This window comes from Vanessa cardui, chromosome 25 (genome assembly GCF_905220365.1).
Source record: "Vanessa cardui chromosome 25, ilVanCard2.1, whole genome shotgun sequence".
NCBI lineage: Eukaryota > Metazoa > Arthropoda > Insecta > Lepidoptera > Nymphalidae > Vanessa > Vanessa cardui.
Genome location: NC_061147.1, coordinates 4,009,957 through 4,034,317, shown reverse-complemented (window position 1 = coordinate 4,034,317; position 24,361 = coordinate 4,009,957). Strand labels below are relative to the sequence as shown.

Genomic DNA, 24,361 nt, shown 5'->3' with positions numbered 1-24,361 from the left:
TTTTTGCAACGTGAATGTATTTACCTTGCGAGCAAAAAATACGTCAAATAAGTTGTTAAAATTTAATACCTGTTAAATATTTGATTTAATATTTAATAACCTTTTAATCCCAGGTAGACGATGAACAGATATAAAAATAATTCCGTAGAATTTTATAAAACTAAAGTGTAATTAAATTAACTTTAAATTTTATCAACGATACACACTATCGCAGAAAATATTCGAGCCGTTTTATAAGGAATCATAAAATCCATAATAGAATGTCGAGGACAACAAACTAAGGGTCAGAAATTAGCCGACGCATTTGGTATCCTCTTAATTTAGCAAACATATAATGATATCTTGTGAAATAGCTCGTAAACGTCTAGCCGTAACTTATTAATCACATACAGCGTTAAGTGGACAGTTTATATTCAAAGTCGACCACTGTTGACATCTCAATCTGTTGATATTAGAGTCTAGAATGACTAAAGTAACTTGATTTGTGTCTGAATTTAAATGAAGTAGACTTTGTCATGCATTCGGCGAATTTGTATCTATGGTTTATTAATATAGTGTATTGAGTTACAGCTTTATTTGAGTGATAAACGGTTATAAATTATTAACGGTTCGTGACTTTGGTTTCGGCAGGAACTGTCTATGACATATCTATTTTAACAATCGAGGTTTTAACCAGTTATAGTTTTTTGCGGTGGTTTTTTTTATTATCTGTTTAATCTATTCACGGATTTTAAATACTGTCTGTGTCTTTGTGGTAGATATATTATCAAGAAATCGTTGTAAAGAAATATCTTATAGTTGTATAGAAAGTGTTAGCATCGTTATAGATTTTTTTAGGCTATTTCTGATCACATTGAGACGATTCTGTTAGTCGGTATTTTCAAATTTGGAAGGCAATTTTTTTAATTAATAATATTCAAGTACTTACATCTCATTTTTGTTAATTATCTGTTCCATAGATTCAACTTTAGATGTTTTAGGTTTTACATGTTAGTAATTGATTCTAGATTAAATAAGGATGAAAGAGGTTTCTGATCCATTTTCTAGTTGTGTCATTGTGTTAACCTAATACGAAAATTACATAAATTTATTTTATTTGTTACAGGCTTAGAATATTTAAGCGCAGCTCGCAGCTTGCACCCAGAACTGCACGCAGGAAGTACGCTAGCGAGTCAAGATTTTCAGCTTAGCTTAGAAGGTAATATACACTAAATGTAAATAAAGGGATTAAAATATTATCCCCAAATATGATCTTGGATTTTACATTGAATTTATTCGATATGTTTTCAGGATCTAGGATAGCATCTCCAAATCGGCTTAGGTTATCAGGAGGAGCTATAGGTGCTTCTGCTAACAGAAAAAGAGCTGTATCCTGGAGTCCATACTCGGCTGAGTCTTTAGACCTGGCAGCTGTGATCAGAGCATCACCAGCAAGCTTAGCGGTCAGAGCACCATCAGCAGCATCGACTGGCAGCTATGGACATCTCAGTGCTGGTAAGTCTTAATAAAATATGGATTTTTTTCATTAATTAAGTAGATGATATCGACCAATTTAGATTAAAATCAAGCTTTTATTCCATGCATGTCAAGGATTATGACGAAACGTATGTATGTAGTTTTTTAATTCAATACTCTATATTATGCCAATTTCATGTTCATGCATTTGCTTGCAAAGTTTATAATAAAAGTTATTCACTCATTCACAAATTCTGTACATTTTACTTATTTGCTTCCAAGCTAAAACAGATTATATTTATACCCATAGGTGCTATATCTCCCGCGCTCTCCCTTTCTCATGCATCACTTGCGCAACAACTCTTGGCTCGTGGCGGAAGTGGTGTGCTACCTGGTGGTGTCTTGCTCGATCCTGCTCACCAACAAGCGGCGGCGGCTGCTGCACACCACGCTGCTCATGCGCATCTCGTTGCTGGGATTCATAGGTAAGCATTATATAATTAAATACTTAAATATTTTTGGTATATCCAAAGATATTTGAATTTTCCAAAAAGTCTTAAGTCTTTAACTTGATTTAAATAAAAATTGAATTATTTTATCTCACAGATCTCACATATCCTCGCCGACGCAGTTGTTGATAGGTGGCCCAGTTGATGTAAGACCTGGATTGGGAACACCACCCCAGCACATGCAACAACCGCAGCAACAACCTGAGATCACCAGCGTGATGGAAGCTGATAGGTAAGGCATATTGACAGTTTGAATTATAATTATCAAATCTCTAAGAGTGTAGGCTCAATCGGTATTTAGAGTAATATAAGTTTTAGTCAAATGATGGTCTTTTTATTAGTTTCAGAAAATTTTGTATTATTAGGAAATAATGGTAATTGTTAAACCTACTAGAAAGGCTGTCATGTTTAAAACATCGTCTGTGAGGATGGTTTAGAAAATGTTTTGTTTCCATAGTGCAAATTTTAAATGACTTATTGTTTAAATTACTACACTGCTATTATTTCATGAAAAAATAATTCCTTCTTACAATGTTTATACTATTTTTACGTTTGTGATTTAGTTGTTGATGATTGTCTGTCTTACTTAAATATTCATAGTAGTATAATAGATGCCTTCTGACAGTTTAGCTTTTGTTCCAAATTTAAAATTTCCTTAAACGTTGAAGATTTTCAAATAAGTAATAAATAAATAATTCTATGTAGTTATTATTTTCTACACAGTGCATCGACAGCTATGATCCAACGCAAGTCACCTCCAGGCCTAACGTCACATAGGGATAGCATGCACAGCAACAAACCCTTATCAGCAGCAGCAGAGAGTACTGTGCACGATGGATTGGATTCGAAAGACGAACCTGGAGACTTCATCGAAACGAATTGTCATTGGGTAAGCTTTTTTCACAAACATATCAAACAAATCCATCATTTAAATCTTGCCATTAAATAAGTATGCCTTAAAAATATCAACAATAATTTTAATTTAAATATATCTAATTTTTCAGGTCGATTGTAAATTAGAATTCCCAACCCAAGACGATCTGGTCAAGCACATAAATACGGATCACATCCACGCCAGTAAAAAGGCGTTCGTGTGCCGTTGGGTCGGATGTTCCAGGGACGAGAAACCATTCAAGGCTCAATATATGCTGGTTGTTCATATGCGGAGACATACTGGCGAAAAACCTCATAAATGTACCGTGAGTATTACGAGTTTATTATAATTACAATAATGTAATAACAACCTGTAAATTTTCCACTTCTGGGTGGAGGCCTCCTCTCCGTCAAGCGGCGGTTTTGAAACCATATTTCACTCATTGGTGGAATACACATGTGGCAGAATTTTTTTGAAGTTAGACCCATGCAGGTTTTCTCACTGTGTTTTTCTTCACCGCTAAGTACGAGATGAATAATAAAGCAAAATTAAGTACACGAATATTCAGTGGTTCTTGCCTGTGTTTAAACCCGCAATCATCGGTTAATATGCACGCGTTCTGACCACTGAGCCATTTGCTTAACGAGGGTATTGTAGGTAATAATTTTAAAATGTTCCAAATTTACCTTTCAGAAGAGGAGGCCCCAGCCTAGGAATGGGCTTACAAGCTGTTACATTTTACATATAATTTTCATTTCATAAATAGACAAAGTAAACTAAACCAACATTTTCTGTTTTGTTCTTCCAGTTCGAAGGTTGCTGTAAAGCGTACTCGCGGTTGGAAAATCTGAAAACACATTTACGAAGTCACACCGGGGAGAAGCCTTACACTTGCGAATATCCCGGTTGCGCGAAAGCATTTTCCAACGCCAGCGACCGAGCTAAGCATCAGAACAGGACGCATAGCAACGAGGTAATACTTTATCTAAAGTTATTATAATTACTTTTTACTTAAAGAAAAAATTGGAACAATATGTGTTAAAAACATATCACCCCCAATCCCCATTCGTCTAATCGTTATAACTTCTGCCGTATGCATTTGAAGTACTTGGAGTAATTTATTAGTGCCAAAAAATCGAAGAGATAAAACAGTTTCTTATTTGTTTCATAATTCCCCTTAGTTTTGTGTAAGCTTGTCATTAAAAATGCTTATTCTATAAATATATTATAATTCTTGGATTAATATTAAACATTGGTTATACCTTTTCAGAAACCGTACGTTTGCAAAGCACCCGGATGTACCAAAAGATATACCGACCCGTCATCGCTTCGAAAGCATGTGAAGACTGTTCACGGAGCGGAGTTCTATGCCAGTAAGAAGCATAAAGGTAAATGTTATTCTATTTCTTATTTGAAAAGAGGCATTTTTGTCCCTAATTATACATATTTATTGTATTATAAATGTTATCTCTATATAAGCAAACTATTCACTGGTTGTTGGTATTTCACGGACAAACAATGGAACCGTATTTGTTAACATTTAGTATAAAGTAAGCTCGACCCCTAAGGACGAAAAAACTACTTTTTAAGACTAACACCTGAAGACCAAACCCTAAAATAAGAACACAGTCGCGGAAAACAATTAGTACCTTAAAACTTTATCATTAAATAACGTGAATTTCCAGGTTGCAGTCGCGGTGATGATTCAGCAGAGTCCGGTGGTGGCGGTGCGGGCTCGTCTCCAAGATCAGAGGAAGGTGGCGTGCCCATCGGGGTCAGAGGACACACGTCTTCCGCCTCCGTCAAGAGCGAGAGTCCAGCGTCTCCTTTACCCCATGGACTTCACACACCGGCACATCAGGTAAAATTGCAATTATTTCTTCAATATCCTGTAAAGTTTGTCCCAAAAACGTATATAGATTAATGTTGTCTTAAATTTTCGCGATTACACATTGAAGTAAAACTAGTTATAAAGGATTTGAATCGTGGTCACGGGTATACTTTAGTCTACCCGTGACCACGATTCAAAAACGCTGTAAAGTGCTCGAAACGTCGGGATGCCAAAAATTATTAATATACGCGATTCAAATCCGTTATAACTAGTTTAACTTCAGTATATAGATGAATTATCAACCGTTTTGTTACCATATAATGTTGATGATGACTCATTATTTTTTTTTTATTGCAGCTATCAGCACAATGCGGAGGAGATCTCGACTTTGGTGGTTCGGGTCTTGGTGGTTTTAGTGACGAGAACGGTGCACCTTACTTCAGACTTGATGGCGAAGTAATTATTGCTTTTAAGCTAAATTGTTTACGAATTCCTTTTTAATATGCCACCATTCTCCAGCGTTAAAATATATTTCATTTGTGACAGACAGATACATAACTTTTTAAAACATTAAGTTTTCCAGATTTTGTACCTTTTATGCAGATATTAGGCGTAAAAGGGTAATAAAAGCAATTGACAAAACTATCAATAGGAAAAGTGTTATCTGTCTGACTCATGATTAGTTTGCCAAATTATATTTGACGACCTCCATGGTCGAGTGGTGTGTACACCGGTTTTCATGGGCACGCCACTCTGAGATCCCGGGTTCGATTCCTGGCTGAGTCGATGTAGATTACCATTAGTTTTCTATGTTGTCTTGGGTCTGGGTGTTTGTACCGTCGTTACTTCTGATTTCCATAACACAAGTGCTTCAGCTACTTACATTGGGATCAGAGTAATGTATGTGATGTTGTCTCATATTTATTTATTTATATTTTATTAATTTATTTTATATCGGAACACAGTAATAGCATTTTCGACCTAACGGAATTCATTGGTGTTTATTGAGTGTAACATCACATTCATTCATTACGTAGGTCGAGCAGGAAGTGGTCGGTGAAGTGGGTCAGTTGCCGCTGATGCTGCGCGCGATGGTCGCCATCGGTGAGCCGCGCGCGCACCACCACGCGCCGCGCTTCGGAAACAAGATGGGCGTCGGCAGACTGATGCCGCCCATCCATGGCGCTGACATTGGTGGAGGTGAGGAGTTTGTTTCAATTAAAGTAAGATAAACTCATGCATTAATCATCTTTCTTGATTCTAACGACGACGGTTAACCACGGTTAATAATGGTTGATGATTACATGCTCAATTGAAGAATGGACTTAAAAACAAATAGCGATACTCACGGAACGACATTTTGGATTCGTTCGACTCAGACGGAAACACGCGGCATTCCTTGAACTATTTAATTTGTTTAATTGCAAATATTGTTTTCGTTACAGTCACGTGTATGCACGTTGTCTTACGTTAATGGTCACTTCTGGCGTCAGACTTCAGACATCAGACTTTATTTCAATATTGTTTTCAGGTATTATGCCAGGTAGAACAGAACTTGGCGGTACAAACGTGACAGTCGAACTTAAGAATGGTCATCCGAACACGAGGCGAGATTCTGGAATTTCTTCGGGCAGCAGTTTGTATAGTGCTAGGTGATTATCATATATATATATTTTCTCTTAATTTACTGCCAATGACACCATTTCACCACCACCACCACTTTTAATCACCTGTTGACCTGAGTATCATAACGTGCCAATATTCGAACTTATAATAATACAATACACTTTGAAATTAATGTAATTTTTAGAAAACGGAATAGTAGGTCCTAAGATTCATGTGTTCAAATAAATAAATAAATCTTCAACATTGTAATATCAATAGAATATGAATATTAAATGTTATAAACGAATGTGTAAAAATATTGTTGTCCTGTTTCCAGATCCTCCGACATCTCCCGCAAGAGCAGTCAGGCCTCAGTAGTGTCGGGTGCGGTCGCCACGACGACTGGCATCGCCGGCCCGCAGCGCTTGTTATCACACCATTCCACCGTGTATGACCAGCTTTCTCCAGATAGCAGTCGAAGGTGAGAACTAACATTAACTACCTGATGACAAATGGAAGTCAAATATCACCTTAGATAATGTTAACAAGTCGCTAAACTATCAATGGCAACCATAGAAACTAATTTAATTTGGTAAATTTTGGTAAAAATAATTTGGTTTATATAGCACATTGATATTGTTAGTCTCCTCAGTAGGATCATAGCTTAAGTAACATATAATGTTATTTTACTGGAATTATAAATGTCAATATGTTTTAGGTCTAGTCAAGTATCATGTGTGGGTTACGCGCCACCACCTTCATCAGCGTTGGCAGCTGTTCAAGCTGTGAGAACATCGCAAGGCAATCAGGTAAACACCTCAATCAGCACAGAGATGTATCATGTTAGTTAAAATAAAACTGCATTGTACTCATATGTTTCCTTTATACTCATATTCTTTCAAATTGTAATAAATGAAAATTGTTTTTTACATAAACTCATCTTTGAACAATTTTAATATTGATATTGTTATCCATAGGCCGTCTTACTACGAGGGGTTACATGTTCAGAAGTCAGAGCAGAAGAACTAGCTTTGGAACTAGATCCAAATGTACAAGTAAAGGAGGAGGCCAGGAGGCTCTCAGAACAGTCTAACCTCAGTGACCAAGCCCAGGGATACCAACCTTACCCGTGTAATAATGATGATGTGGTGAGTTAATAATTTTAAAGAGTGAAAATATCTGTAAAATAGTTATAAGTATTATTTGAGTTAAAACTTATTTTGTTTTATCTACAGGGTGATGCACCATTTCCATTCAAAACGGAGGATGATCATGAAGTAAACTACAAGGAGTCTCGTTCGAACTCCACCACTACAGTGGTCATCACCACAGCTCAAGTTCATCACCCAAATCAAGAAGTTAACCTTGAACAGGTAAAAATCTTAAACAAATAGAAACATCAATGATCTAATATAATTTTATTATTATTTAAATCGTTATAATCAATTATTTTCTAAAGGTGGCTGAGGGAGAAATGGTGGAGAATAAGCTGGTGATACCAGACGAAATGATGCAATATCTTAACCAATCAATATTGGGAACCGAGTCGGGAGCACCAGCAAAAACGGACTCCACCAACCCAGAACCTGCAGGAACAAGCGAAGAAAAAGACACAACTACCAAAGACACTATAAATAGTGAAATGCAAAACACGAACAATTCCAGTGACAAAATCAGTGATGTCGCAACGAGTGACGATTCTCTTCTTAAAAATCTAGGTGCCATAGGAAGTGATCTCAATATAAGTGATATCCAAGTCGATTTAAGGTCGTTAGACGTTAGTATGTCTGGCAACAGTGGCTCTCTTTTAGTTGCTAAATCTCCAGATGACAAAAACCCCCCTCTCCAAGAACAAGTTATACCCGAAGTGGTGACAGAAAAGTGTGAACAAGATTATTCAAAACCTCCGAAATCGAATGCTGCTACAAATAATCCTTTGCAGTCTCTACAAACGATGACTGCAAACCAAACTGAACAATCTAATAGGATGAGAATGAACAATTCACTTACTCAAAAACCCGCCATAAGTCCTAAGACTATTGTTATGACCCCACAAACTGTCATGAGTCCTAATTTAGCTCATAGTATGCTTAGTCCTCAGAGTCTACCACATAGTTCAATGAGTCCTCAAAGTGTTAGAAGTCCGCAGCATATGCCTCATGGCGTTATGAGTCCTCCTAGTGTATATAACGTTATGAGTCCACAAAGTGTCATGAGTGTGATGTCTCCACAACATAACGCTATGAGCCCTCAAAGCATGCAAAGTCTTCTGAGTCCTCAGATGCCTAACCAAATGATGATGAGTCCTAGACATAACAATATCGGAAGTCCTAACTCTCAAAATATTGCTAGTCCCATGATGAACATGGCGAGTCCAATGGCTCAAAATATCGCTAGTCCAATGAGCCATGGCATGCCGAGTCCTATGCATCCGGGCTTACAAAGTCCCATTACAAGTCCAATGGTACAAAATATTTCCAACATGACAATGAATGTTCAACCAGTTCAAAACCAAAACCAAAATATGATGATGAATATGAATTCAACTCAGCTGATGACAGCACCGCCATATAACAATCGTCAGAATTGTAATAACAAAGTCCCTAATAAAAACTACAATAATGTTCCTAATCAATACCAAAACCAAAACTACAATCAAGCACCACCATATCCTGTCCAAAATCAGGTGAACGTTAATATGAGGAATCAGAATATGCAGCAGTACCAAATAATGCAGCATTACAATCAAAATCAAACGCAAGTGCCTGTTATGGCGAACCAGAATTTAGTGTATAATAACCAGATGTTAAACTATGCGCAGCCGATGAACTATTCAAACCAAAGCAACCAGATGCACGCGTTGCAAATGTCACGATCGTCTATGATGAGCGTTGACAACAGCGGCAACATGAGTCGCGGCGCGTTAAACAGTTATTGTGAACAACAGTCTCACTGTCAACCAGTACAAAACGCCCAATACAATCAAAACATGCAATATCCTCAACCTCCCCCATATAACTCCGTGACCAATGCAGCCAACGTAATGGGCCCGCCGCCCCCAAAGAACAACCACCAATATAACCAAGCAATGATGAACAACAACCAATATTACAGCCATCAGAGATCCTACAACCAATGGGACTATCCGGGTAACCAGTTCAATAAACACAACATGCAAAAGTCAATACCAAACTCAGTTAATATGTCCACTGGCAGTCAGAAACCAATTAACGGTACGAGAATACCGATGAACTGCAATCAGATAGTCAAAAATGGGGAACAGCAGACTGATTGCAGTATGAACAGTCTGAGGAGTCAAAACAATCAGGCCGATGTTCAAGTGTGGGACATATCGCAATCTCAAATAGAGGCTACAAATGGAAGGAAGAAGAATCAGAACACGATGCGTCAAGAAACTTATCAGAGAACATTGGAGTACGTGGAGAATTGTGAAAATTGGAAGAGTTCTGAAATGGTCTCAAGCAGCACACATCCCTTGCAAGGCGGCGACAACATGGTTGTGAATGATCTCCAAACTTCATTATCTTCGTTTTATGAAGAAAATCAATATTTGCAAATGATACAATAGAATAGCCTTGAACGACAACGGGTCCTGAATTTTATGTTAACAGATTTTTTCTTTAATTCTCTAGAGACTGATTAATTTTAAATTCTAAATTGTAACTCTTTTGTAACGTTCGCTAGAATAGCGTCATTTAATTTAAGTCCAACCCATTTCGGATTAGTTTAGATTACAGATCACGGATTTTTTGTATCATTTAATAATTCAAATTCAGTTATCTTAGAATTAAGAAACGCTGTGCTAGCTTTAAAAAGACACGCACAAGAAATTGTTGTAAATAATGTAAAATTGTTACAAATAAATTGTCTTCCAACTTTCGTAAGTACAATAGCAACTTAATAAAGATTAAGTATTTTTAAAGTGCCTAAATAAATGTACATTTAACGATGAATTTTCAAAAAGTGCCTCTATATTTTAAAATAAGATTTATGTATTTTCATTGGTGCCTTTTTCGGGAGTTATATTATTATATTATAAGTAGACTTAGGTAAATATAAGTTCCCACTGAGATTATTAAATAAACTTAACTGTACAAAGTAGATTTGTTTTTTTTAGAATTTTTACAAATGTTAAAATTTACGTAAGTTTCTCTTTAAGGATTACATTGTAGAACTATTTTCATCTATATTATTGCAATATGTTAAGCAGTGTTTCGAAGACGACGAATCTCCTAGATTAATGATTTATATGAGATTACTAGATTAAGGTATTGTTATTATTATTTAAAATAAATAATGAACAACGCACAAATAAAGTGTTATAGAATGGAAAGTACTGTATTTTGTAATAAATTATTGTTTGTAAAAAAACCTCTGTAAACATTTTTCAATATTAATTTTAATGAAGCTATTGAATAAATTTCTTATAATATAAATATTATTTTTGTTTTCACAACCAACCCACAATATACAATACGAAATAAATACAATTAATATATATCAAAAACGAATGTTCGTTTTCTGCTGATTTGTTTCTGAAATATTGTTAAATTTACAGGGTTAAATAAGATCTTATTTACGAAAATCAAAAAAGCATACGCCCGAAAGATCTAACCTATGTATATATTTATGTGTCCCCCCCCCTATGTCCGGATCTAAAAATAACTCTTAAACATTTTGAAATCGCCTTTTATCTCAACATAACTTTCCTAAATTAAGAAATTATGATTACTTAAAGAATCTTGATTTATATTTATTCTCTGCCAATTGACCTTCTCATTACCATGATCGACCTCGTTTTCATAAATTTTAAAAATGTTACTTCGCTCATATTTTAGTATAGAATGGACACTTTTATAACAAATAGTGTACTTAATACAATTTTTTAAAGTTTGAAAACAGTCAAGCATACTATTTCAAATCAGTGAAACAACTACTGTTGATACAGGACACATACAAAACCGTTGGGTCTATTGAAGTGAAATTCAATACAGGAATTCTTTATAGAACGTAGCACTAAAAGATTTTCCAAAAATCCTCCTTAATTAAATAAAATTTTACGATAAAGTTTCGAGGGAAGTTTCTAATTTTTTATGGTACACAGTGGACATCGGCGTTTAAGCGTCAGTTTATAAGAAAACTACCAACGTTGCAGTGTTTTTGATGGGATACTCCATCAAGTTCAGCAGTCGTCTATTCCATTTCTTTTTATTTCAATTGAATATTTGTTCAAAGGACTCGTATCTGTTTATATTACCAGACATTATTATATCATTTATAATTTTTAATAATACTTATATCGGTGTGACAATTTTCGCAAACAATTATAGTAAAAATAGAAGCAAGTACAATATATTACCAGACATTATTATATCATTATATAAATAGATTTAATCACCTATATAAATATAAATAATGTAATCGTTGATCTGCTGGAGATTAGGTAACCTCTGAACAACTTGATCGAGTTTATATTCTCGTAATACATATTTGACCTCGAGACGATGGTTGAAAGAAAGTCGATAGGTGTTACGGTAGTTAAGTTATTAACGGACTATATTTATTGACCAAAATGACTTACAATAAATCTTGATCAATTGCCAAAAACATCAAAAGTTTTACAACCGACAGATGGCGCAGTTACTAAATTTGATTATTCTTATATTTTCGCAGGCTACTTATAATATATAATATTTGGTTTACGTGCATTCACAACTTATGTAACATTAAATACTACTAAACAATATCATACAACATAGTTAAATACTTACGTTAAGAAATAAAATATTTTTGATAATTTGTCAATTAAGTAGTTCACTTTTTTGTTCGAAAAGTTTATTTCATTATTTTTCTGAAAGTCATATATTTCAAAAAGGAAAGCTTAAATATTGTAACTAAAATTTAAGGCAATAACAAATATAATTTTATTTTATACGATTAACAAATATTGCGCAATATATGTCCGAGCAAGATCAAGAAAAATGATCAAGATTTTTTTCAAGAATCCAATTTCGATACAACAACGATTAATCGATACACAAAACTAAATAAATTTTGCCAGTATCAAAATGTTTAATCAAGTAATCGTTTTCAATTTAAATTTTTCATCTCAAAAGACGATGATATAACGAAAATAACGGTTGTTGTCGTGTACATTCCATCCAGTTACGTCGGCAACACAAAAATAGATAATTATTTTGGAATATGTTGCCAGCAGACGCTATCAATAAAACGTTAGGAAAATCTGATTTCGCGTAAGTATTAGCGAAAATTTTCACACCGATATTTAGCTAATGCATGTAAATGAATTAAGCCTTATGATATCTATGTCATATGTAACTGTGCAGCATATATTAAAGTGCATAAGTGTTTGCACACACACACATATGTACTGTTTGTTTCCTCTCTCAAACTCGAACGATAATACAACACATTTAAACTGATAGATCACGCGCAAGACCAACAGCTTTATTAATATTTATAATTTACTTAGATATTATAAAGTTGCAATATAGTACATCCTGAGGACTTTTAAACGGTGGTGTTGAATAAAATAGTTTTATGGTTCTTTGACAAATCTCTTCCAGACATTACGAACATATTAAATGAAAATATGCTTTAGAATAGTCAGCCCTTTTAAATTTTGGATCATTTCGTATATTAAACGTAATTTCTAAAGTAAAGTTCGGAATATACTGTTATTCTGTCACCGTAGAATGCGCAAGCGATCTCGTGATGCCCCCCGTAGAGATGGAGTGGATACCGCTGGTTTTTTAGTGGGTATTCCGGTGCCTTCGGCGAAAGTGGGGGAACGCGTAAAGCGCTTTACAGCGAAAAAAACATTCTACCGAGGAAAACCATCATCCTTTTTCTTCACTTCCTAGATTAATACTTATTTTTTAATTGTAATATTTGAGCGGACTGCTAAATGGGCTAACTCAAGCAAGTTTTCACCAGTGCCCATAGATATAATTCCTTTATATTTATAAAGTATTATTGTCTCGCGGTAGAAAATGTGGTGGTACCGACGGATGTCCTTAAAGCTATACTACCAAGTCATACCAACTTCAAGATTTTTATCACTTACAAAATAGAGTTTATATCAAACATGAACGAATGTAGTAGAAACTGTATATTAATCGAATAATAAGTATCAAAGGATGAGCTGAGATGGCCAGTGGTTATCCCTGGGTTCAAAACCAGGCAAGCATCACTATATATATGTGTTTAATTTGTGTTTCATCAATTCATCTCGTGCTCGGCGGTGAAGGAAAACATCATGAGGAAACCTGCATGTGTCTAATTTCATCGAAATTCTGCCACATGTGCATTCCACCAACCCGTATTGGAACAGCGTGGTGGAATATGTTCTAAAACCCTCTCCTTAGTGGAAGATGAGGTCTTATCTCAGCTGTGGGAAATTTAACTTTACTTGACATTAAAAAATATGAGGATCGGGTTAGCGCACAGTTCGAAGATTTCACTCGATAAACACAAGCTACCCACAATAATGTATTTCATCTCTGATCACGTGATCATAAATACAAATTCTGCATAAAAAAAACGAAAATAGAATTATTAATTGTTCATTGTAGAAAGAAAATAATGGTAAAATTACTAATACCTAAGACATCTGATGAACGAAAACAGAATACTATGCCAGATTTTGTTCAGCGTTCCTCAATGGTGACGTCACGACTTCTATCAATTAGACAATATTTTTAAATGCTACTCTATTTATTTAGAATTACTAATATGTATAATTAGAACTGAAAGGTATCCAGATCTATATTAATATTATAAATGTGAAAGAAACTTCGTCTATCTATCTGTCTGTCTGTAGTTCTTTCACTTCGACAACAAAACAACAACAACAACAGCCTGTAAATTCCCACTGCTGGGCTAAAGGCCTCCTCTCCCTTTGAGGAGAAGGTTTGGAACATATTCCACCACGCTGTTCCAATGCGGGTTGGTGGAATACACATGAGACAGAATTTCTATGAAATTTGTCACAAGCACATGAATCAGATGTGTTTGCCTGGGTTTGAACCCGCAATCATCGGTTAAGATGCACGCGTTCTAACCACTGGGCCATCTCGACTCCACTTCGAATTTGATGAAATTTGATTTGAAGCAATCTTGAACTCCAAGAAAGGACATACAGGCTACTTTTTTGCCTGACACATGATAACCAACGAACGCCCTTTAACTCGAACGTAGATAGATATTTTGAAGCTGTATTTATTGATTACTTTAATTGATTTTTAAAATCATTTTCTTTGAATTACATAAAAACCAACATGACAATGTGGTGAAGAAGTCAAAATCATGGTACCATATGCAAGAGCTTCTCTTTATCTCACTCCTATTCAAAGTTCACTTACGTCGATACTGGTGGTAACTGCCTCATTGGTCTTTTAATTAGGTATGTGACAGACTCCAGATTCCGGGCTTGAGTGTCGAAAAATTATCAGCAACAAACGCTCTATAATGTCTACAAAAGCATGTGAAAGCCATTGTTGCCAAGCTTGTAACTTCCAGTTGTATCAGATTGTCCGTCCCGTTCCATTATGAGGATAAGTGAAGGATTGTGAGAGATAGATAGATAGATAGATAGAATATACTTTATTGTACACCACAAACAATAAACTTTACATGGAACAAAAAAAAAAAATTAAAATGTACAAAAAGGCGGTCTTATCGCTAAGTAGCGATTTCTGCCAGACAACCTTTGTTTGGGGAAATTGTGCAGCGAAAAGGTAGGTGGTGCCTTATATATACAATAATACATATATAAATAAACATACATACATATATACATAAATATATATACTAATAAAATAAATGAACAATTACACATATAAATATAAATGAATATATAATGTATAAGTCGTCTCAAATTTAATTAGAGAGTGAAAGAAAGAAAGAACACTTTTATTTGGGACCGTACAAAAATTATGAAAATATATATAAGTTACTTCAAAATTAGAAAGAAAATAAAAAAAGTTAACCAAAGAAAAAAAACAACTTAAATTACGTTTACACGAAAAAACATAAAAAAAATTAACAAAAAAAAATGAATTGATACAAAAAAAGGGTTAAAAGAAAGACCTGTGACTTGACCTGAGTGGACCTGTGTTCACGTATACAACTCTGCCTATAATATTTATTTATTTATTTGTAATCGATGACATTTACAATTACATGCTCACATTAAGGATTAACAATTTTAATATTTTCATAGACTATACGATTTTGATAAAAGAAAAAATATCTATATATAATAACAGGTAGATCGATATAGGCTTTTTTCTTTTTTGTCAGTAAAAAGTATGTATTCTATCGTTCATAATTCATAATACATTATTTTGATACACATATACAATATAAATTTGACATAAAATGCATGTATCACACCTTGTGAACAGAATTACAAATTGAACGCACAATTATTCTATGACTACAAGCGCCTGAACTAGGCCGAGCCTGTGTCTCAGACGCTAATATGGTCTGTGTAGTTGGGTCATGTTGTCATGTGTCACATTGAGACGCTATTCTGAAATGTCTATCCTTTAAATCTATACTAATATTATAAATGTGAAAGTAACTCTGTCTGTCTGTCGTTCTTTCACGACTAAATCAATGAAACAAATTTGATGAAATTATTGTAAAATAAGTGTGAACTCGAAGGAGTCCTTCCTTCGAGTTCACACTTATTTTACAAAAATGCTATTTTTTAGACATCTTATAGTCTATATCCCATGGATACTAATATCCTGACATATCAATATTGTGTTCTGCGTTGAGTATTTTATTCGAACGGATTTTTTTCTGCTTTATTATACAAAAATGAATGTTAGAAATATTGTTGACCGGATGCGGTGTTGTTGCCAAATTCATAGATCTCTTTATCCGCGAAGTATTTTTATGATCTTTGAATAAAAATACGAAAACAAAAAACGCATCAATAATTCTACATTGAAAACGATTTCTTTTAGTTATTATATCATTATGATATTATAACTGAGAGATAAAAATATGGATTTTCGAAGCATTCAAATACAAAATGAACTTAGTATCATATGTAGACTTTTCTCATTGTAATTTTTATAGTAAAATCGAACAGTATTGAACTCTTATATTAATAGAGTTCGATACCGTTACAGATATGTTAAAATCCATGTATGTACATACATATATATCAATGGCAAAAAGCATCTGAGCCGAAGTAAAGATAAGATAAAAGTTGCTTTAATAATCGCTGACCTGCAAAAGAAGATGGCATTTTTTTTGATTGGCAAGAAAACTGGAACACAATGTTATTAATTATTATTGTTTACTGGTAGACTATCTGACGAGTGGGTGATGCCTATCTAGACATATGCCCAAGGCCTTACCACCAAGTTAGCTTAATAATTGAATTGCGTGAAAATTTTTCTACAAAGTTGATATGGTTCTATTCACTAGAACATAATATCGACAGAGGTAAGAGAAAAGAGCTGAAGCGCCAAAATTGTGCTTTTAGAAAATGAAGTTTTTATCTTAGGCACTACATCTATCCATCATCTATAATAAGGCATATTCTAAGGCGATGGTAGCTTTATATAAGACATAGTCTTGAAAATAATGGTGATTCAAGTCTTAGTAAAACCTAATTATCTTATATTTTGATTTGATTCTTATAAATTTATTTACAATGATACAAGGTAGAAAAATGCGCATTTGTAATAATTTTTAATGACATTGAAGTATTAATTATATAACCTTAATAAAGAACTGAAAAGGAAATTCATTTTAAAAATATTCTAGACTTGGGTCATTTTGTCTTACTCCTTAAAAACTTAAAGGTGACAGAAGAATTTGACGTGGATCGAAAAGGCTGTGAGAGCGTTTTATTGCCTCTCCTGCACCTTGTGCCAGGTGGTGATAGTGTTTCCCCTATTGCCTTCAATAATAATACCTAATCTATATATACAGTCGAGATGGCCCAGTGGTTAGAACGCGTGCATCTTAACCGATGATTGCGGGTTCAAACCCAGGCAAGCACCGCTGATTCATGTGCTTAATTTGTCTTTATAATTCATCTCGTACTCTGCGGTGAAGGAAAACATCGTGAGGAAACCTGCATGTGACAAATTTCATAGAAATTCTGCCATTTTCACCAATATTATAGTATTCCACCAACCCGCATTGGAACAGCGTGGTGGAATATGTTCCAAACCTTCTCCTCAAGGGAGAGGAGGCCTTTATCCCAGCAGTGGGAATTTACAGGCTGTTGTTGTTGTTGTTGTATATATACAAGAATTTGCAATACGAAGATCATCGTTAGATAGTTGATTGTCAAACAGATACACAAATCCACAAAAACTTCAGAGTCGTAAAAATAATCCGACAGCGTCATAAAATATCTATTAACGTTTAATGTTTGTTCTGCAAGTTAAAAACCATTTGCAATTAAATACGAACGCACTTAGTATATTTAAAGATGTAATAAAAACCAGGATGTGGGATCAGGTGGCCTTTTACAAGAAAGTATTTAAGGGTTGGAACTGCATGGATCGAAATCTACCTCATGAACCATTCACTTTTCGGTAATTCAAATATATCCATTAAAAATGTTAATGTTAGTAATAGGATTCAACATTCAAAACATTAAGGGTACAAAACAATTGCTTTCTTTTATATTTATAATGGTTTGTAACTATCAATTCAAGTAATTTAATTTCTGGATGCTATCTGACTAGTACACAAACTAAGGGAATTTTTATACATAAATCTAACAGGCTCCAATATCTAGGCCATTTTTCCCCTTATTATTAAATATATTTTTTTTTTGCTTACATTTTATAAGTATTAGTCATGAGTTTGTCTTTTTCCCTTGTATTATTTATTAAAACATCATCTAATGCGGATAAGATAGAGAAGACCTTTACCTAGACTTGATTTTCTCAAGTTGAATATCATATCGTATTGTTTACGACGTCATACGTCTGTATTTCATCATACTTAAAGCACCTGTGAGTAGTAACCTCTGTTATATATTTAGCCGAACCAAAATACCAGCCCAATTAATAGCGGACGAACAAATATATGCACTATACACTCTGCCATTGAATATATACCATCAAGGAATTTCGACATTTAAATCGAAGCAATAAAATATATTTTCGCGTGAAAGCTTTTAACGCGGAGATTGTGTGATGAGCGTACTTGGCACAGACGAGAGATTATTGTGTGAAAAAGTTTTCTTAAGCGACAACCTATTTGTTAGGTTTGACGTAAAATTTAAGTCCTGTAAGCTTAATAACTTTACACAAAAGAGTACATGTTTATTCCTTTCATAAGAAAACCGAGACATAAAATATGGTGTGCAATAAAGTTGTACGTTAAGAATGTAGTTTGCTAAAATTATTAGTTGGCTTTGCCCGATTTTTGAAGAGGACGGAATAAGGTGTTAGCGGTTCTTTTTTCTTCTTTCTTCTTTCTTTCTTTCAGTAGTTAAGATGAAAGGATGAAAGTAAAAATTGACCTGGTACTTTCATCCTAACTCTAAATTTTCTACTGCTGGTCATAACCAAAAAGAAAAGTCTCTTAAAATTAAAATTTTTTCATATATTCTACCAGTCGCTTGTTCGGTTTCTTACCCGCGCTTTCGATTGAGATTCTCCGTTCTATTACGGCCATCACGACTCTTCGGTGATTGTTTAAAATAAAAAGTGTGGCTCTATTTGATTCTTCATGAGAAACGGTCGAGAGTTCTGTATAACAAAGTTAGTTCAATGCGTCTTCATTCAACAACTACAAAAACAACAGCCTGTAAATTCCCACTGCTGGGCTAAAGGCCTCCTCTCCCTTTGAGGAGAAGGTTTGGAACATATTCCACCACGCTGTTCCAATGTGGGTTGGTGGAATACACATGTGGCAGACTTTCTACGAAATTTGTCACATACAGGTTTCCTCACGATGTTTTCCTTCACCGCTGAATTATAAAGACAAATTAAGCACATGAATCAGCGGTGCTTGCCTGGGTTTGAACCCGCAATCATCGGTTAAGATGCACGCGTTCTAACCACTGGGCCATCTCATCTCATTCATCTGTGTCTTCATTCAATATTTTTAATATTCCGCCATGTCTTTGTGACTGTTCTTCTTTTAAGCGGAGAGAAAATAAAAAAAGACCCCCAGAAGTACTAAAATAGTACGACAGCGACGCTTACGGCAGTCGCGCGTAGCGTCGACAACTCTTTTCCGGTTTTCTCCAGAGCGGGAAATTTATTCTTGATTTGAAACTTTCTATAGAATCTGTATTTTTAACGCCATGCTAGGTAGGGAATGATCTCTGCTGACTATCACCACCAGGGAACACCGTTGAGGGCCTCACGTTTCACACACACTGTCAGGGAGGATGTGCCGTGCCATGTGGTGAACTAAATTGTAGGAGGAGAATGAGACTTTTGATCACGTTATCAAGTTAAAGTACTTACCGAGAGCAACGTCGGAAAAGTATTTCTGTCAAAGTAAGACTTATGATAAAGGGTACCTGGATGATTCTGAATGCACTGTTACCGACATCCTAAAATGCATTTTAATTAATATATAGATAAAGATTTAATTCATAATATATGTATGGATCTATTTCTTTTAATGTTCCTTCCAAATTCTTAGTTTTAATTTTTAGTCTCCAAGAACTTTTGGAGTGAATCCTCTTTAGAATTTTGATTTGAAACAAAAAAATCTCTGCGTCAATCTCTATTTTACACGTGCGATGTCGGTAAGGGTTAAAAGTGCTCTAGAATTTTGTACCCAAGGGAAATCACTTCACTTGGTGGTAGGGCTTTGTGCAAGCCCGCCTGGGTAGGTACCACCCACTCATCAGATACTCTACCGCTAAAAAACAGTACGCAGTATTATTGTGTTCTGGTTTGAAGGGTGAGTGAGCCAGTGTAACTACAGGCACAAGGGATATAGCATCTTAGTTCCCAAGGTTGGTGGCGCATTGACGATGTAAGGAATAGTTAATATTTTTTACAGCGTCATTGTCTATGAGTGACGGTGACCACTTACCATCAGGTGGTCCATATGCTCGTCCGCAAACCTATTCCATAAAAAAATGGTTTCGTAGTAGATATGCCTTCGCAACAGGTACCTAGTCTCTTGATTAACTTGAAAAGCAATAATTTTACAATTACCCAAATAACATATACACGATTAATAATAAATTACGCTCGTAAATTAATGATATAGTACCGTCATTGGAACATATTTATGATTTATGATTTGGAATTATTTCTGCGATTAAGCTTCCTTGTTTATATTTTCATTAAATTTGAAAAAGGAAAATTGTCTATGAAAATGGGCTTGTTTTACTATTTAATAAAATATAAGAAATCGAAAAAAAATTGAAGGAGGTTTTATATATTTATAGATAATATGAGATTGTTTGAGGTTGGTCACTTTTGTGCATTAAGCTTAGAACCAACTATAGGCCTGGTAATATAGTTGATATTGATGTTTCTTCAAACAATCAACCAACAATTGACCAATTCTACTCCTCTCCCAAGGAAAGCCAAAGCTCCTAGATTTCCATTTTCAGTTCGATAACATTAGTACAAATCATTGGACCACATTTACATTTCATATACATTTCATCTCAGGTTATTAATGTCATGAAAAGAACATTACTTTTTTTTCTCAACTATTAGCACCAGTTACATAATGCTTTTTTTTAAATATTCAAAACATCACGTTGTATTGATATTTATTGTATTTGCAGTATTAGTGGGTGTTATGATTTCACGACCGATTTGAGATCTTTAGTAAAACAAATTACGCGTTATAATTGCGCAGACATATAGTAGACTACATACAGAATTGATTTTAATAGGAGTATCCAAGATGATAGTTGGTTCAAGTTATCTAATTTCCTTACAAACATCAACGACAAATAAATATATTGCGAGAGTAAAATGTAAAAGTAACAGCATGTAAATTTCCCACGGCTGGGTTAACGCCTTCTCTACCATTAAGGAGAGGGTTTCGAACATATTTCACCACGCTGTTCCAATGCGGATTGGTGGAATGCACATGTGGCAGAATTTGATGAAATTAGACACATGCAGGTTTCCTCACGATGTTTTCCTTCACCGCTGAGCACGAGATGAATTATAAACACAATTAAGCACATACATATATATTGTGGTGCTTGCCTGAGTTTGAACCCGAAGTCATCGGTTAAGATGCACGTGTTCTTACCACTGGGCCATCTGAGCGCATATTGCGAGAGAACTGTCTCTATTTAGCTTTACTCGGTGGTAGGTTTTAGTAAAAGACTGTATGGGTATGTAATATGTAAACAGAAATATTTAGTATATAGTTGAGTTTCGGTTGGGAGGTTGAGTAAGTTAATGTAATTACATTGGTGACATCAGAAATCCTTAATATTTTAATGAAACTAAAGTCTATGGGCCATGGTGACATCAGATGTCCCCCTTGCCAGTCTGGCTACAAATATTATATGAAAAAAAAAACCGTACATAAGCTATATACCTATATAATCAAACCGCTTTTTATCATCGGTGTGTAGACCCAAATTGTGCATCTGGTTTTAAAATAATTTATTGTACTTGTATACCAAAAGTTTTTATCTGCAGTTCTGACTTCGTGATTGGGAAAGAGGTTTGCAGGTATCAGATATTAGTTACCCTATGTTATTTTTGTAACACGGACAGTGTGTAAACAAAAATCCATGGTGAATGTTTAAGCAGTGTATGAAATCATAACAAATAAACAAATTCACTTTTACGTATCATTTACTTTTGAACTACCACTTTGCAAAAAATCGTCGATCCTTTAGTGTCGAACAAAAAAAGGAAGTGGCTACATAGCCATGTTTCAAGAATAACAATTTTTTTTTGTCGGTACTTTTCGGATTTTTTTTATTTTTCGATAAAATCTAAATTCCTAGTAATTGGCAGCTTTAAATCTGTAGATCAAGTGTATGTTTAAATGGAGATTGAGAACTACTTTTTAAGAGTCTACTTAAATATTTCTTTGACTTTATTATCAAAACTCAAAGTTTAGTGTTTATTTTTATACACAGGACAATACCGGTAGCATTCATTTCATCGTGCGTTCTTTATAATATGTTAATATAAAAATAAAATTACAAAATACTTCTAATTATAACCAAAAAATAAATCAAATTGTTTCAACGGAGCTGATACTAAATGAAACTTAATTTTTTTTTCTAAATAAGAAATAATGAAAAAATATATGTTTTACAAAAAATATATATTTGTAAACTATAATTATTTTCCATTTGCCATCACTCCTGGGTAGAGTGCCAAAGCTATTATCGAAACTCTCATTGTATGATTTATGGATACCAGATGATACTACTTCGGGTTAAGGATGCTTTTTCAACATCATACGTATTAACGATTTCACTTATATTGTTCTTGGCGTAACTTTAATGAAAACCATAATTTTAAATTATATTACTATCTAAATTGGTCTTATTATTGTTATTCGTAATTCTAATTCAATTATGCTATTTATCAAGAAAATCAAGAAATGGGCTGAAACCATTCAGTCTATATCAAATTACTTTTTTGTTCCATTTACTGTCGAAACGCTTGGCCCTTGGAGTAGTGTTGCAAAAAGCTTCATCGAAAGTATAACAGCTGGCCTCATTGCCTCCACTGGCGACAGGAGTGCTGGTTCTTTATTTGCCCAGAGGATCGGAATTGCGATTCAACGGGGAAATGCTGCTAGCATTCTTGCCACTATGCCACGCGGTCAAGATTTGTACAATAACTAGTTTTATTTTATATAAGCATTTAATGTTATAAATTATTATGTTAATAAATACCATTTGATTCCTTTTAAAATTACATAAAAGTCTATACAATAAATATAATCATATATGATTTTCAATGAAAAATAAAAATTGTATATATAAGATATATTCAAATGATTTTTTATAATTTCACAGAAAAATGTTGTGTACAATTTTATAGGTCAGTTGCCTTATAATATTCGATTGTATCAAACAAGAACAGCGATTGGTACTATAAGTCCAACTACAACTGCAGCCAAGGATGCGATCTTATATTTGTGTTTCCTTGCGTTTACGTTCATATACGCTTCGAACCTTTGGTAACCTCGCACATCATAATTCATCCTATGATACTGCTTCAATTGATTCACAAAACCGGGGTTAGGGTTGATGAACCTCCTCCTCTGCCGTACAAATGCGTAAGCCTGCTCAAACGTCAACTTGTACTTCGCCATGATGAAGGCAATGACGATGGTAGCAGATCTGGAAACTCCAAAATGGCAATGGACGAGCACATTGCCCTTCTGCAAGCCCTCCTCGATGAAAGCGTTGGCCATTGGGAAGTAGGGCATGAGATTGGTGGTAGGAGTGTCGTAGGCCCTAATGTAGAGTGTACTGATGTTGGTATCAATAAAAGTTGATTTTGGTAACCGGCGTGTCTCAACTGTGAGAACATGGGTGATCTTAAGATGTTCGAGCACATTTCTGTCGCCTGCAGCCCTTGCATTGCTCAAATATAGTCCAGGGATGATCTGACTGTAACAGGACTGTGTGCAGAGGTCGATCTTATTGTACAACGCTTTCCTGGACCAGTTCTTGAGTCCCGTGAAAGCGACCACCGGATTCGGTATGCTGAGGAAAGCAACGACAAATGCGCTCCTCAACATCACCACGAGGAAACCTCTGACACTTATCATGTCAGTTTTCCCTCACATGATTTAGTTTTTCGTTTTTATTTTGACTATCCGCGAATTTTGACGTGACATTTACTGGTAGTTTGATGTTTGATTTATTCTTTTCTGTCGTGCGTGACAAGGCCGATGCTCTTTGATCCTCCTTTGAATTGACAGTTTATGAGATTTGACATAATATTGCATCTATACGATCTTTTCGAATGGTTTTGTTAAGTAAATACAACGGATTTAGATCACTACCCAGAATCCTATTTAAATAACTGATTGGATACTTTGTAGGGGTTTTATGGTTCATCAATTATTAATATTATGTAA

At 34.7% G+C, this 24,361-nt stretch overlaps 2 protein-coding genes across 3 annotated transcripts in view; one reads left to right on the top strand and one right to left on the bottom strand.

Moving 5' to 3' along the window:
- LOC124540459 (transcriptional activator cubitus interruptus) overlaps window positions 1–10,698 on the top strand; it is a 99,535-nt gene extending 88,837 nt beyond the window's left edge. The window contains exons 5-21 of one of the 2 annotated variants that reach the window (XM_047118058.1): window positions 1,106–1,198; window positions 1,291–1,494; window positions 1,766–1,940; window positions 2,062–2,196; window positions 2,688–2,853; window positions 2,969–3,163; window positions 3,647–3,811; window positions 4,109–4,226; window positions 4,524–4,699; window positions 5,027–5,125; window positions 5,707–5,869; window positions 6,201–6,321; window positions 6,612–6,755; window positions 6,993–7,083; window positions 7,252–7,422; window positions 7,510–7,647; window positions 7,734–10,698. In XM_047118058.1, coding sequence (XP_046974014.1) covers window positions 1,106–1,198; window positions 1,291–1,494; window positions 1,766–1,940; window positions 2,062–2,196; window positions 2,688–2,853; window positions 2,969–3,163; window positions 3,647–3,811; window positions 4,109–4,226; window positions 4,524–4,699; window positions 5,027–5,125; window positions 5,707–5,869; window positions 6,201–6,321; window positions 6,612–6,755; window positions 6,993–7,083; window positions 7,252–7,422; window positions 7,510–7,647; window positions 7,734–9,863 — 4,484 coding nt within the window. In that variant the 3' untranslated portion in view covers window positions 9,864–10,698. Of the gene's footprint in view, window positions 1–1,105; window positions 1,199–1,290; window positions 1,495–1,765; window positions 1,941–2,061; window positions 2,197–2,669; window positions 2,854–2,968; window positions 3,164–3,646; window positions 3,812–4,108; window positions 4,227–4,523; window positions 4,700–5,026; window positions 5,126–5,706; window positions 5,870–6,200; window positions 6,322–6,611; window positions 6,756–6,992; window positions 7,084–7,251; window positions 7,423–7,509; window positions 7,648–7,733 lie in introns of both variants that reach the window. The other variant, XM_047118057.1, reaches the window with a different exon arrangement.
- A 12,553-nt stretch (window positions 10,699–23,251) lies between these two features.
- Window positions 23,252–24,105, bottom strand: LOC124540562 (dual specificity protein phosphatase MPK-4-like). The gene has a single exon (XM_047118238.1). The coding sequence runs from the start codon at window positions 24,047–24,049 to the stop codon at window positions 23,342–23,344; it is 708 nt and encodes a 235-aa protein (XP_046974194.1). The 5' UTR covers window positions 24,050–24,105; the 3' UTR covers window positions 23,252–23,341.
- Between the last annotated feature and the right edge of the window lie 256 nt (window positions 24,106–24,361).

Coding starts and splice junctions, on each gene's coding strand:
- LOC124540562 (XM_047118238.1), bottom strand. CDS start 24,049: ATGATAAGTGTCAGAGGTTTCCTCGTGGTGATGTTGAGGAGCGCATTT.